Source organism: Ictidomys tridecemlineatus, chromosome 13 (assembly GCF_052094955.1).
Source record: "Ictidomys tridecemlineatus isolate mIctTri1 chromosome 13, mIctTri1.hap1, whole genome shotgun sequence".
In the NCBI taxonomy this organism is placed as follows: domain Eukaryota; kingdom Metazoa; phylum Chordata; class Mammalia; order Rodentia; family Sciuridae; genus Ictidomys; species Ictidomys tridecemlineatus.
In genome coordinates, this window is record NC_135489.1 from 20722997 (window position 1) to 20736942 (window position 13946).

The 13946-nt window shown below is 38.6% G+C and overlaps 1 protein-coding gene across 7 annotated transcripts in view; it reads right to left on the reverse strand.

The window, feature by feature from the left end:
* Window positions 1–13946, reverse strand: part of Dcc (DCC netrin 1 receptor) — a 1068266-nt gene that overhangs the window by 113939 nt on the left and 940381 nt on the right. For 6 of the 7 annotated variants that reach the window (XM_040273028.2, XM_040273020.2, XM_021725006.3 and 3 more), the window contains exons 16-17: window positions 9308–9403; window positions 3758–3990 (exon numbers count right to left, since the gene is read on the reverse strand). In XM_040273028.2, the coding sequence (XP_040128962.1) occupies window positions 3758–3990; window positions 9308–9403 (329 nt within the window). The remainder of the gene's footprint in view (window positions 1–3757; window positions 3991–9307; window positions 9404–13946) is intronic. The other variant, XM_021725007.3, reaches the window with a different exon arrangement.

Below are 13946 nucleotides of genomic sequence, written 5' to 3' on the forward strand. Positions count from 1 at the left end.
GCACATTCAAAACTATTTATGCCTTTTAAATATCCACTATGCTTGATATTTAGCTCTTGGTCTTCTTCCAAACATACTCACTTCTACTTTTATATTTATTATTTTTGTTATATATCTTTGTCTTGAAATCAAGGAAAAAGTCTTTTTCCCCATAGGGAGATGTCACAACCACTTCTACCTTACTAGTATTGTATGGTAAATCTTTTTTTATCCTACTGTGAATCTGTCTTGGGTTATGGCTATGAAAATCCTACATTTTGTTACAACACCGAATAAATATTTAACTGCACTAATAACATTTCGATGACGTGCCCATCCATCCTATTAAAGGGATGGACTCAGAAACATTTATCAGAAGCTCTTCTTAAAAACAGCTATAAAACTATGTATCCTAAATAAATGTAAAAATACTTGGTATAATCAGGAAGATGGAATTCTATCCAATAAAACAAAGTGGGTAGCTAGTGTGTGACATGTTGATGTACAACTTTCAATATTTCCCTCCCACATAGCCTATATAACACCTCTGAGAATCAGGAACACAAATAAGAACAGGAAATGGGACAATGAGAAATATTTAACACCAGAGTCTATGGGTACCACTGGCATTTAGGAGCCCATGAAGCAATGTAATTATATAACTTATTTATGTTCTGGAGTGACAGAGCATTCTATAAATACCATGCATTTACTCAGGGCTGTCTGGAAACTCATAGAAGGCTACTGCTTGACTTCTTTCACTAAGACTAGAAATACTTTGGAAAATCATGGTCAGTTGATTTTGTGGATATGGAACACCAGGGAAGTGCCTCTCTGAGTCTGTTTCCTCATCTGCAAAATGGAGATTACCAGGGCACTGAATGCATGGAAGTATTTAAAGTGTGAAATAAGTCATGTCAAACGGTGCCTGGCCCAGAGAAAGCATTTGCTAAATGTCAGCTATAATATTTTATGCATCATCTATGTTATGTATATAATTTTAGGAAAGTGTTGAGTTGTATCTTGAGGAATATGATTGAGTCTTACACAACTGTCTGTGCCCTGCTCTATTTCCTGAAACATTTTTAGTATTATCTGATAAGTACCGGTCTAATGTCCATGCATGTATATTTTGAATGGAGAGTCATGTAAAAGAGCATGTGATTAGTAACTTTGGTAGAAAAAAATTACAGAAAATTCCTCCCTTTAATCAGGAAAGTCAATTTGGTGTTTTGGACGATTTAAATATGCCTGTCAGCGGGGTGGCTTGCTCTGGGACTAAATGATGGATAAAGGTCCTCCTGTGGGAGAAGCCAGGGTGATGCCATCTGTTCATCTGGGTTTAGCTCTACTTCATCCAGGAAATTTTTCATGTTATACCCCTTACCTGTGTCTTCATAAAGAAACACAAATATACTTAAATATGAAGAATCTTACTTATTTTTTTAAAGGAGATGGGAATATTCCTATCCTATAGATGCAAAAAATTACCTGACATGACAAGACATTGCGAAGCCAACTCTTGAGCCCAGATCATTTGACTCCATGTATTTTCTATTTTGTATATGTCTTGCCTGCCTTTTCAAGCTACAGTGGGTAAAGAGAGGAAGTAACAGACAAGTCTGGTTTCAAAAGCCCAAAGTGCAAATCAAAGCTTCTATTATCACTATCTGTAAAATTTATTCTAAACCTCCTCACCTCAGGATGTAAAGTGGAGTCTCTCTCTCTCTCTCTGTGTGTGTGTGTGTCTGTGTGTGTCTGTGTGTGTGTGTGTGTGTGTGTGTGTGTGTGAAGGGGAGGGTATTTTAGTCATTTAAAGTCTTATGTCAGAAAAGATGATGGAGTTTGGGATCTCACTTTACAGACATTGTCTGTGAGAATAATTTCAAGGCTTCTGAGCTAAACATTCAACTAAATTCATTTGCCTCAAGACATTCTGGAGCTCAAAAATGTTCTGCAGAAAACAGTCATTGTCTTTTAGAACATTTCACATTCTGTCAAAGTAGCCATGGCCATTCTGGGAAATAAAGGTGTCTACAAAATACAGCAATTATGAGCATAAAAATTTTAAAGTGGGAAAAGTTCTCTTTCAAACATAAAATTTACAATGGGTGATTTATACATGAAATGATTTTCTTAATATGCTCATGTTTTTTTTGGTTGTCCTTTATAACAATATTATCTTTATTTGTGGTTCTATTTTGTCTTAAATCTTAACACTGGTAGGGGACAGAAAGGATACTTACAATGTATCTTATATCAATGATAATATCTGGAGTTTCCTGAGGTGTTTTTTTCCAGTACCTGGTCTAGCAGGGCAGCAGTACCAAAGAATGCTGCTTTTTAAATGGTTTCAAGTAAAAATTGATTTATGATAAAGTGTGAATTTTATGGCATTTAAAAATGGAAAGATACTAGAGGCAGATCCCACATGTCTACAGGAAGAGAGAGGCAGGCTTAGAGAATTATTAGTGGGATTTCGCTATTATCTCCAGGGTTGGAGTCATAAGTTCCCAAGGGACACTTTCATTCCCCTTAAATCACTTCCATCTTGAAGCTGGATTAAGGGAGATGGTAGCTCAGTAGAGGCACCAGTGGATAGAAGATTGAAATTCTCCCAGAGTGCTACCAAAGTAGGTTGACAAAGAGCAGAGATAAAAGGGGGTATGAAGAAACTGGAGGGCCAGGCTTGAGCCACTTGATTCCTTAGTTGCTGTGTGACATTTATGTTCTTATTTTCAAAGCTTCCTTTTTTCATCTCTAATCGGCATCTTATAAGGCACTAAGCTTTAAATGTGTTTTCATATATTATCTCACTTGAAATGAGTTAAGAATTCTTTCAAGTAAGTATATCCATGGAGCTGAGTGCATAACTCATTCCAAAATGATATGTAATATGTTAAGTGAGAACAACTAAAACATACTTTTATTATTTAAGATAAAGAGTCTCCATGACCTAGAGCCATTACAGATACACAGAGGTGCCTGATAATCATTTGCTAGTCCTCTCATTTATTGTTTACACTTGTATACTGTCTATACATGCGAACCCTGTGACAGGTTTAGGCGGTAACATGATTGTCTCCATAAATACCTAACTCTGTTAGAGTTTCTGAGGTTTCCTGGCTGAGATTTGAAAGTGGTAATGACAGTGCCTCACATCCCTAAGGAGCTCTTAGGAGATTGTCAGACAACTCAGTGATGAGAACGAGAGCAAGGCTGGTGCCTTCCTCTCAGTTTGAGAGGTTTTCTTCTACCACAGGAGGATGTTTTCAAAGCTAAACAAGAAAGTCGATGTTAATGGCTTAGAGTGCTCTCTAAGGATGTTATAAAAATACCTTCATGTTATCTAGTCCCAGTTACATGCTCTGTAGGATGGGTCTCTGTGACATTAGCAGGGCTGCCTTTGACGTCACCTAGATTCTAAATGAAGAGGAAAAAAATACCAAAATCTACCCAGGAAAAAATTCCTGGAATTCTGCTATTTTCAAAGGAAAATGACACTCCCCTGTACAGAATCCAATTATTGAGACAAACCAAGCATCTGGCGCACTTCAAACAGCAGTTTGCAGCTCTTGGATGCTTTCCTGTCTTACTTTAGATTTGTTTCCAAGACCTAATTATTCCATACTAATTTTAGATGTTAAGTTATTAAAATGTTTTCTTTTTCCAGGTATTACAGCAGCAAAATGATTTATGATATTTTTAAGAAGCATTTTTTAAAAATGTATCAAATAAACGACAGTTCATTTTAAATTTCATGCAATCAGAACTTCACCTTGTACTTGGCACTTGCAGAAAAGCTGGTCCTCCACCGGACAGTGTAAAGACGCACCTCAGATGTTTTTTGGTTCTTGGGGACAGAGTTGTCTGCCCAGCTGACCCTCACGGCCTCGTGGGTCAGAGCCACAGCCTGTACACCTACTGGTGGGAGCATGGGGGTGGAGACATCTGGGACCGAGGTGGGGAAATCATCAAGCAAAGGATAATAATCAACTGGGTCAGTGGGGTCTGGGTTAGAAAACCCACCAAATGAAACAAACAAATAAATACACAAATAAAAGCGTTTAAAAATAAATATCAGTGGCAACACATCACAATGAGTTAAATGCATGGCAATAATGATGAAAGGGAACATGAGAAGAACAGAAAAAAATGCAATTAATTCCATCAGAAAACACATTAGAACAGCACCGTTATGTAATCAAAATGACATTTCCTATTCTTTGCTAATTTTCTTAGGGTACTTTTTAATCCATTTGACTATCCCTGCTGGTTATTTATTATAAAAGTCCACTTTTGTTAGAATATTGCGCACTGCTTTTTCAAGATCTTTCATAGCATTTATTGATTTATTAAATAGAGAACTTAAAATAACAAGATAAAATGATGTTTCTGGCTTATTTTCTCCCACAAAGAAAACAAGTGCCTATCAAACTCCTCAGATTTTTTTTCTTCTTTTTGTCTAAGTTGATTTAGATTTCTATGACACTTTCACTATTCTTTACCTTACATCTACATAAATATTGTTTAGGCAAGAAACTAAACAAAGAACAAAGCCCCCCACTAGCCAGACCAACCTGTATGGTTGTGACTACACAAAGCCAGAGTGACCACATATATGTGGTCACCTGAGTCAATTTATGTTGGATAATTAGGTTTTAGAAAGCAGCTAGTGCCAGCAGGTTTTCTAAGAATGCAATCCTTAAAGAAACCGTAGACGTGTCAACATTACCCACATTCTCCCCAAGTAATTAGCTCAGTTTTTAGTCTTGGCAGGCATTCCAATATTATACATTCCTTGTTCTGAACTTTCAAGCTCAGTGGAAAGACTTCACATTTTTGGATGGGAAGACAAAATTACCTACAGATTGATGAGATCTGCACTGAGAGATGCATGTGCTTTGATCCATAATATAATGGGAGTCTACAGAATGCCATGTGTATTTTAATAATGATGCCCCCCCCAAAAAAAAATCCTTGCAGTTATCATGGCTGGGGAGATTACAATCACAGTGGCAACAGTCATGATTTTGAGCATTTTAACTTCCACTTAATACACTTACATTTTAAAAAATTAACCTTATAGTATGGACTATGAATTCTCCATAACAACAACAACCACAGCAAAGACAGCATAGCTGTCATGGGAGGTGTATCGTGGTGCCATATATCTAAGATGAGACCTTCTAAAATATAGCTTCTGCAGTAGCAGACAGAGCTTATTTTTTTAAACAGCCTAGTTCAAAGCTGAGCAGCTGGTGGCAGGCCCTGATGATTACTTCAGTTTGGCCACTGCACTTCAAATCCCTATCCCCTATTCATCACGGTATTTTCCAATGAATTATTTAGTAGTTTACTGGTCTGTGGTGGTTGGAGCAAAATACAAAACAGAAAACAAAAAGAGAACAAAAGGAGAGAGAGAAAGAGAAAAGAGAGAAAGGAAGAGATGTAAGTTTAAAAATTTAATGACAAGAGCCCAGGATTTCCCCATTTCCTTTGAGGAATTTTTCTATTATGGGCTCCCAAATGGATTGATGGAATGAGGAATTGGGAACAGAAGCACAAGGCTCCATGAGGATCGGAATCCTTCATCTTGACCATAGAGCAGTAAAGATGTCTTTGCCAAACTAAAGTAGGCCCTGCCTTGCTTTTATGTATTCTTGGCTACCTTCATAAGAATTTTATGAGGGGGGAAGTATTCTAACCTCTAAATCCTTGTCTGACCTATTCGTAGTACAGGGCTACCCTCTTCCCTTTGTTTAATCTGGTTTTGTTGGTAAACATTTATTAACTCAGCCGTCTTTCGTTGGTGCTACATGTAAGATTTGGACATGTAGCAATTCTATTTAAATAAATGGTAAGATTCCATCCTTATTTCCAATTTTAGAATATAGTATCATGATTATTGTTATTAACTTTTCTTTAGTTAGTGTGTTTCAGAATATTCTCTCAGATATCAAGCAATACTATCCGTTGATATTTCTCTATGAACTTAAATAATCCAGACATTTCTATTCTTGGCCAAGTTTCTTTGCTATTACAGAGGAACAATTGCTTTTTCAGGTGAGACTTTCATTCTACTCAGGACTTCCTCTAGAGCTGTACTAATACAATAACCACTAGTTACATGGACTACTTATGTTTAAATTAAGTAAAAATAAATTTAAAATTTTTAAAATTCACTTCTTGTGTTATGCTAGACGATGTCAAGGGTTCAGGGGATACCAGGGCCTCATGCCTACCAAACTGGGTAGAGCAATCACACAGCATTTCCAACAAAACAGAACATTCATGGATAGCAACAATTACTATAAATATATTTTACACACATTGCAAGAGTCTTTTTCCTCTGTTATCAGAAACTACTTGAGTAATTGAATTTAAAACACTCTTTTGCTGCTAAATTACTCTTTTCCAGGTCTGTTTATTTGTTTCCTTCCTCTCCCTGGGCACCTTATATGTACTGACTCTTAGTGACCACATGCAAAAGAACAAATCTATATTGCCTCAATCCTTTTGCAAAGAAAAAAAATCAAGTCACTTCCTAATAGATGTTTTGGTATGAACCCGGAGCTCAGGAATTTTTCAGTCATTATTCTCAAGCTCAAAATTAACTTTAAAAATAATAACATGACTTTATATCTTTACATTGGACTTCATCTAAACATGGTAAAGCAATTGAAAATAAATTCAGGCTACATATTTAATTATTTCCCTAATTTTCATTTGCCTTCCTCCCTTCTCCAGGTTCAAAATGTCTTGTTTTGCAACATGAAGAAATAAAAGACTTTATGGCAAAAATTAAACTCTTATTGCACTTGGCCAGTTGGAACTTTCAGCCGCTTGAACATGGATGTTTTCTGCCTGAGATGAGGCTCCAGAGCTCACCCACATCTATGAGCACATACGTGTAGAAAACTCCAGAGCCTAATGCTTACTTTAGCTTGATGCTTTTATTGCCTTTGATATACTTTGTATTTACTTCATGCTGGCCTTTTTCCAAGGCAGCTCCAGGGAATATTCTGTAGAAGCTCAAAGACAGCATGTCTTTTACGTAGCACCATGAGACTCTACAACACATTTATTGATAGAGTTTCTCCCAGAACCTTAACCTTTGATTCCGTTTATTTGTCCTTTGTTCCTCATGATGTGAGGAAACATAACAAGATAATTCTTCCACTTCTAGGGAAGGGGTATTCTTTTCCTTTGGGAAGGGCGAGCTGCAAACAGACCTTTCCAACCTGTTACCGGGTTTTCTTTCACAAGAAAACTCATGTAATTTCCAACTTCGTTATCGCTTCATTTCTGATCCATTAGGATTAGAGTCATATCAGAGAAAAGATTGTCTTATGGATCACTGGTGTTTTAGATACCACTCTGGAAATGGCACATGTTGAAAATTAAAGAATGACGGCAAATGTTAAACAGAAGTCGACAATGTCTCACGTGGTCTTTTGAGCAACTTCGCTCTAGTTTATTTGATCTCTACAAACTTTACACCTATTTACTTTCTCTTGGAAAACTGAGTTTTACATGTTCCTTCATGGTCCATCCTTATGGTCTTTAGTTTTAATAAAAGAAGAGAGCCTTGAATGACTGGTCTCAGTATAATTTTGAACAGCCTGATCACAACTCAAAGCCACCATGTCACATCTTTAGCAGAGACCAGAAGGAGTCTCAGTAAGTGAAAACATGGAAACACTGGGAGAGTCAGAGTAGCCTGACATCTCCCCAAAACTCTGCTTCTAGCAGAGCAAGAGAATTGGGGGGGGGTGTGAAAAAAGGGAAGTGAAAATCCTACCCATCATGCTGTCCCTTAATTTTCATTCTACTTCTCAATTTGCTTCATCTTTCTGATTCTGAATACAACACATTTGATAGTAAATATTCTCTAGGGCAATGCTTCTTATTTACCCTTCTTGAGAAATCATAAGCCCCTTTGATGATATCACTAAAGATATATATATCTTTAGTGATATCTATATATATCCTTCAAAGATCAAGGAATATATTGACATGGATCCCAAAATTTGAAACCCACTTTGGGCATATCTCAGACCTTGAAAGTAAAGTCCAAAAACTCAGAGAGACTGGAATAACAACTGTTCCTTATAAGAACATCTCGCTGAAATCAATAAAGTGATCAATAAAGTTCCAGGAACCAACACAAACAACTATCCATTCATATAACAACTGTGTTCACGAGGCAGCCTATGCATGGAGTTTGTGGGAAGGGAAAAACCAACTGCAGAAGGTGTACGTAAATGTGGGCAGGAGCAGAAGCCACAGGATCCCATGGCTCAATTTCTAAGCATTCCTACCCATCTGAACTTCCCAATCTAGGCACTATTTGGGCTCTCTTCTGCTTGCTGACTCAGATCCTTTCTATTCATGAAGATCAAAACAGCTGACAAGTTAATAAGGCCTGAGGTGCATGGGACAGGAAGGGATAGGCTCAACGTGTGTGACTTAATCAGATGAAACTCCTGCTTCACATCCGGGTTTCACCCATAAATCTATTGGAGGGAGTGGTGAACTGAGTTTTCCAGGAGCTATGAACAGCCCCAACAACCTGTGCTCATTCTACTTTGGAGTGAGCTCAGTCTCACTAACAAACAGCTTCCATAAAGGGCTGAGATCTCACCTTCTTCTCTGTGCCTGTCTCAGTTTTTCAGTTTTTCTCCAAACGTTTGGCTCTTGCTTGCTGCCTTCAGAACCCAACTCATATCACTATTCTAGAGGTGACAAGCCCTGGAATCAGCCAATCCCTTTCATATCCAGAGCCCCAGCACCGCTGGGATGAGATGCAGGCCCACCTCAGGAAGAAGTCACCTGTGTGACTCAACCTAGTCCAAACCAGCCCCGGGAGATTAGCTGGCGCTTGTCATCTTAGCTTGAAGGTCTCCGCAGAGAAGAAAAGTGTCCATCTGAGCCTCTGGCAGCCTCTTATCAGGAATGTTCTTTCCTAAATAGCCATAGTTTGAGACATGGTACCCAGGAGAATGAAGACTCCTATCAGGCTCAAAACTGTGATGCTATTGGAATGACAGAAAGGGAGGGGACTATACCCTCTATGTCCACATACCAATGTCTACACTGTCCTCCCTGTTAATTGTGAAAACCAATGAATCAAAAATCTCATGTGCACATGTGTGCACTCACGAACCACACACACATAGAAGACTCAGGAGATAGCTACATAATACATTTTTAAAGTCCGCCCCCCCTTTGTTTACCTTTTGTTTTATTTTGCTCCATTGTCCCTTTCTTTGCCACCCATTACACTGCCTACCTTGTCACCTGGGGATTCAAGGTTTCGGCTCACCTGTGATGGATCTGGTGGTGGCGCTTTCATACAGAGGCACGCCTTCTCCGGCATTGTTAAAAGCTTTTAGGGAGATTACATAATGTGAACTGGACTCTAGAGAGAAACGAAAACAACGTGAACATGTTGATTTATTTAGTGTACTGAGTACGCAGGGTAAACATTTTCCTGAAAACAAGTTTAATATAATCTATTAAGTAAATTGTTGTTTGAAAATGAGGCTGTTGGACTCTGGGAAGAACGTGGCAGTGATGGATGGAGGTAGTCGGCCTCCCTGATTCCTCTATGAAAGCCTGGGAAAGACTAGAGAGAAAACCAGAGGAAGTCCCATGCTGATAACAAAACTAGGTGAGGAGGTATGTCCCCAAGCCCCCAGAAGAAAGTGGGTATGAGCAACCCAGGGACAGTTCTGCCTCTCCCAGTTTTCTGAATCTGTGTAAAAGAAATAGAAGTCGAGCATCAAACCTGAAAACAGGATAATCCTAAAATAACAGGGAGGTAATTCTGGCAAATTCAGCAGAACAGTTTGAGAACAGCAAAGATAAACACTTGAAACTGACCTATAAATTCTTCTCTCCTGACAGTGCAAAAACTGTAGGAAAACTACTAGAAACAGAAGTAAAATCTGAGCAGGAACAAAGTAACAGGAGTGGAAAGAGGAGAAAGTCCAGATGGAAGTAGAAGAAAGAGAAAGCAATAAAACTCTGGAAACAAGCCTCTGGTTTGGGTTTGTGTCTTGACTGGCAAGCTCTTCTGTAAAGGGCCCCAGACAGTAACTATTTATTTTTGAAGATGACATGGACTCTCTCACATACTGACTCCTGGTCATTTCTATACCACTCTTCAAAATGGGGAAACCATACTTATTTGGTGGCACCAATACAAAAAAACCAAACCTAGCCTTGGTTCCACAGATGGCCTGCAGTTTGCTCAGGCCTGGTCTAGTAAAAGTAAAAGGGAGTAGACCTGTGACATTTAGAAAAACTATTTGAACTTCTAGAGGGCTGGGAAACAACTCAAATCACTGTGAGCAACAAATATTTCTTGTGGTAAAATCCCTTGTAAAGATACCTTATGAAATATAAAGAGGATGATATTCCCACAAACAAGAACACACATATAAAGGATCAAAGCTGGGTGTGGTGATGCACACTGGTAATCCCAGACACTCGGGAGGTTGAGGCAGGAGGATCTCAGGTTCAAGGCTAGCCCCAGCAACTTAGTGAGTCCCTAAGCAACTTAGAAAGACCCGGTCTCAAATTAGAAAATAAAGGGAGCTGGTGATGTGGCTCAGTGGTTGAGTGCTCCTGGGTGGTTCAATCCCTGGTACCAAAATAAATAAATAAATAAATAAATAAATAAATAAATAAATAGTAGAACAAAAGTACACAAGAAAAGTAAGAAAAATATATCAAAATTACAGGTTTCTTTTTATTTCAAAATAAACTAAACAGTTAAGGAAATGATATCAGTTGTAAAGGAGCAATAAAAATCAGAAAGAGAAAACCTCAAATTGAGATGGCATAACTCAAGAAGAAATTGAATCTAAGTGGAAGAATTAATCTTAAAAATAAAGGGTAATGATAAACAAAGTAAATACAACAGGTAGGAAAAAAATGAAGAAAGAATAAAAAAGGTTTCGGGTGGATTTGACAAATATTAAAGTTAGACAATGAAAATCTAGCACACAGATAATAACATCAATCCTTGAAGAAGAAAATGAAATAGAACAGATTATGTATACTACAATTGTAATTCACTTTGCTGATATGATCTTTAGGGCATGTAGATAAGAAATATATGATTTATGGGGGGGATTAGATGATTATCAGGGTTTCAATAGCAACATTTTTTCCCAGAAGGAATTAGCATAAATTAATTTTAGACACTCTAGATCAGAAAATGTAATTCAAGGATTTTATAGTCAACAAAAGTTAACTGTAAATATAAAGAGTAGAGTCAGACTGCGATTCATTTGCAAGCAATCAGGGGCTATTGTTTCCCTGATCCCCAGAACTAGGAGAACATGAGCTTTAGATATTCAGAATGACCAGAGGACACACTGACCTAATAGCTAACCGCTGAATAATAAATTTAATGAACTAAGACTAAGAGCAGGCTAAAGAGATTTTATTTTTCAAGGGCTACACATTTTGAGGTTATAGAAATAACATAATGGTAAGACAAGACTAAGGGAGAATAGGGAAAGTATATGCAAAAACAAATGTTTTCATAATTATTATTGATGTCTATCCTATTATTATTATTATTATTCTCAGAGTAATAGGGGATAAAGCCAATAAGTAAACTTCAGATATTCTATCACCTACTGTGTCCTTGAGAACCAAGCATTTGTGTCAATGTAAGGACATACAGATGTAATACAGAAAAGTTAAATATAATCCACTGTTCTTGAAATTGAATTGGAAAAAATAAGTTTAGTTCAGAAAGGTTATGTTATATCGGTTTTAGTTCTCTCTACTGCAGAAGTCTAGAAACATTGACTCAATATCAACAAGCACCCCTACTATGCAGAATGCAGTTTTGAATAAAGTAAGTCCACTACAAGAAACAAGGGGTTATTTTGAAAAACAAAGACTAAAACAAGGACAATCTGTGCGTACATCAAGGTAAGAGCTTCAGTGTATTCAACCCCATCAAATATCCATGAATGCATGAATCCAGAGATCCCTCCTTTGAGAAGAAACATGGAGCCCAAAACATCTTGGCATATCATATATGGATGGGAAGCAAGTGAGGATTGAAAGGTTCATTTCAAATGGACTCAGGAGTCATTTTAAAGAGTTCCTCCCTTCCCCTGCCCCACCCACAAATAGTGGAATCAAGGAGGCAAGTTCCTGGCTGCTCCCTGGTGAGAAATCAAGAGAGCAGACAGACAGCTTCTCTGCAAAGTGGGTGAACAACAAAATAAGAGTGGGGGGACTTTACTGGAATTTAAAACTGAACTTTCAAAGTAGACCAGGGATACAGGAGGTTGGATAGAATAAAATAAGGAAAAACTCCCCAGCAGCATAGCTGCTGCCATGGTTGAGCCGGAAGCACCAGCCAGAGTGGTCCCTCTGTGAACATAGTGGAGCGATAAGGGAACTAAAGGAACCCAAATTTTGGGAGGCCCAAGGCATGTCTGCATACAGAGTGTTTAGAGACCAGTTATATTGCCCAATAAATCTGAAGGACACAGTGCCCAGTATTCATGTGCAGGGGTTGAGGGTGCCAGCCTCCACCTCTGGCAGTGTGTAGAGAATAAAGGAAGGAACCACTTTTGCAGCTGCATCATGGGGGCTGGCAACTGAGGGAGCTGATTCATGGGAAACCTCAGCTTGGCCTGAAATACAGGCCCAGTAAACACTCACTGCATGACACAGAGTGTGCTTAAGTGACCAGGAGAAAATCAAACATGGAGCAAGGTTTATGCAGAGGACAACTGGTCTAGGAAACCCACCTGGCTCTACCCCTCCCTGTCCACTCAGACTGCTTGCAGAACCTGCTGGGAGAGATGCATCTGGCCTGGAACTCAGACAGGTGCAGGTGGGAGAGATTGTTTGGAGACTAAACTGGAGACCCAGGAACATGGGGTCCTCGGGTGATGTAGGGGACTCAAAATTGGCTTGCCAGCACATGAGTGAAACCCAGGGGGAATCCCTGGGGTATAGTCTTCCAGAGTGGACCAGCAAGTACTGATGTTGGAGGTGCACTCATTTAAAATCTCCTGACCGACTGGAGCAAAGAGTCTGGAGCCCACCTAAGCCTAACCCCTGCTTCCAGGAACTCTGCCTATGGGAATACCTCTCTCACTCCAGCAATCCAGAGGGTGGAGCATTAGGCTCCAGTTGACTCCACCTCAAACTGATAAGAGAAGCTGGGAATATTTTGAACACCAATGGAAAGAATTCTTTAACTGTGCATCAACATTTTTTTCTTTTCTTTTTTTTTTAAATTATTTTTCTCTGTTTAAATTGTGACTTTAATGGTACATGGACAATTACACATTTTCATATTATTTTTCTCATTTTAGCATTTTTAGAGCCAGTTATTTTTCATGGATTAGTTTTCTTTTGAATTAAGATGCTTAATTACTATATTTTAGTTTTGGTCTGTATTCTTTTGTTTTTATATTTAATTTTGAAAAAAAAATTATTCTCTTTTTATGACAGACTCCTCCACTTTGAACTGCTCAATCAAGGACTTAATTTACTTTGGGAGGAAATGGACATATTGATAGACTCCTCCACTTTGAACTGCTTACACAACTTGCCTGAACTATGTATCACCTGTATGCATTGTGCTCTATTTGTTGATACAGTGAATTATGGTAGTGCTGAAATATCTTAGCTGCTGTGTCACCAGTGTTACTGTTCTTCCTAAGGAGCCATCAATTGACTTGATGTCGTGGCATTTCTGTATCTTCCTCCCTTCTACTAGTGATGGTCTAAAACTTGGGGGCCAACAGAGGTGAGGCAAGAACCTCACCCCCCCACTGGCACCAAGGTTAAATTTGGGGGCCAACAGAGGTGAGGCAAGAACCTCACCCCCCCACTGGTGCTTAGGCCTATCCACAAGCATGGCTATGCTAGACCGGTAGTCAGTGACGGGTTGATCTGATTACAGTGGATTCAAC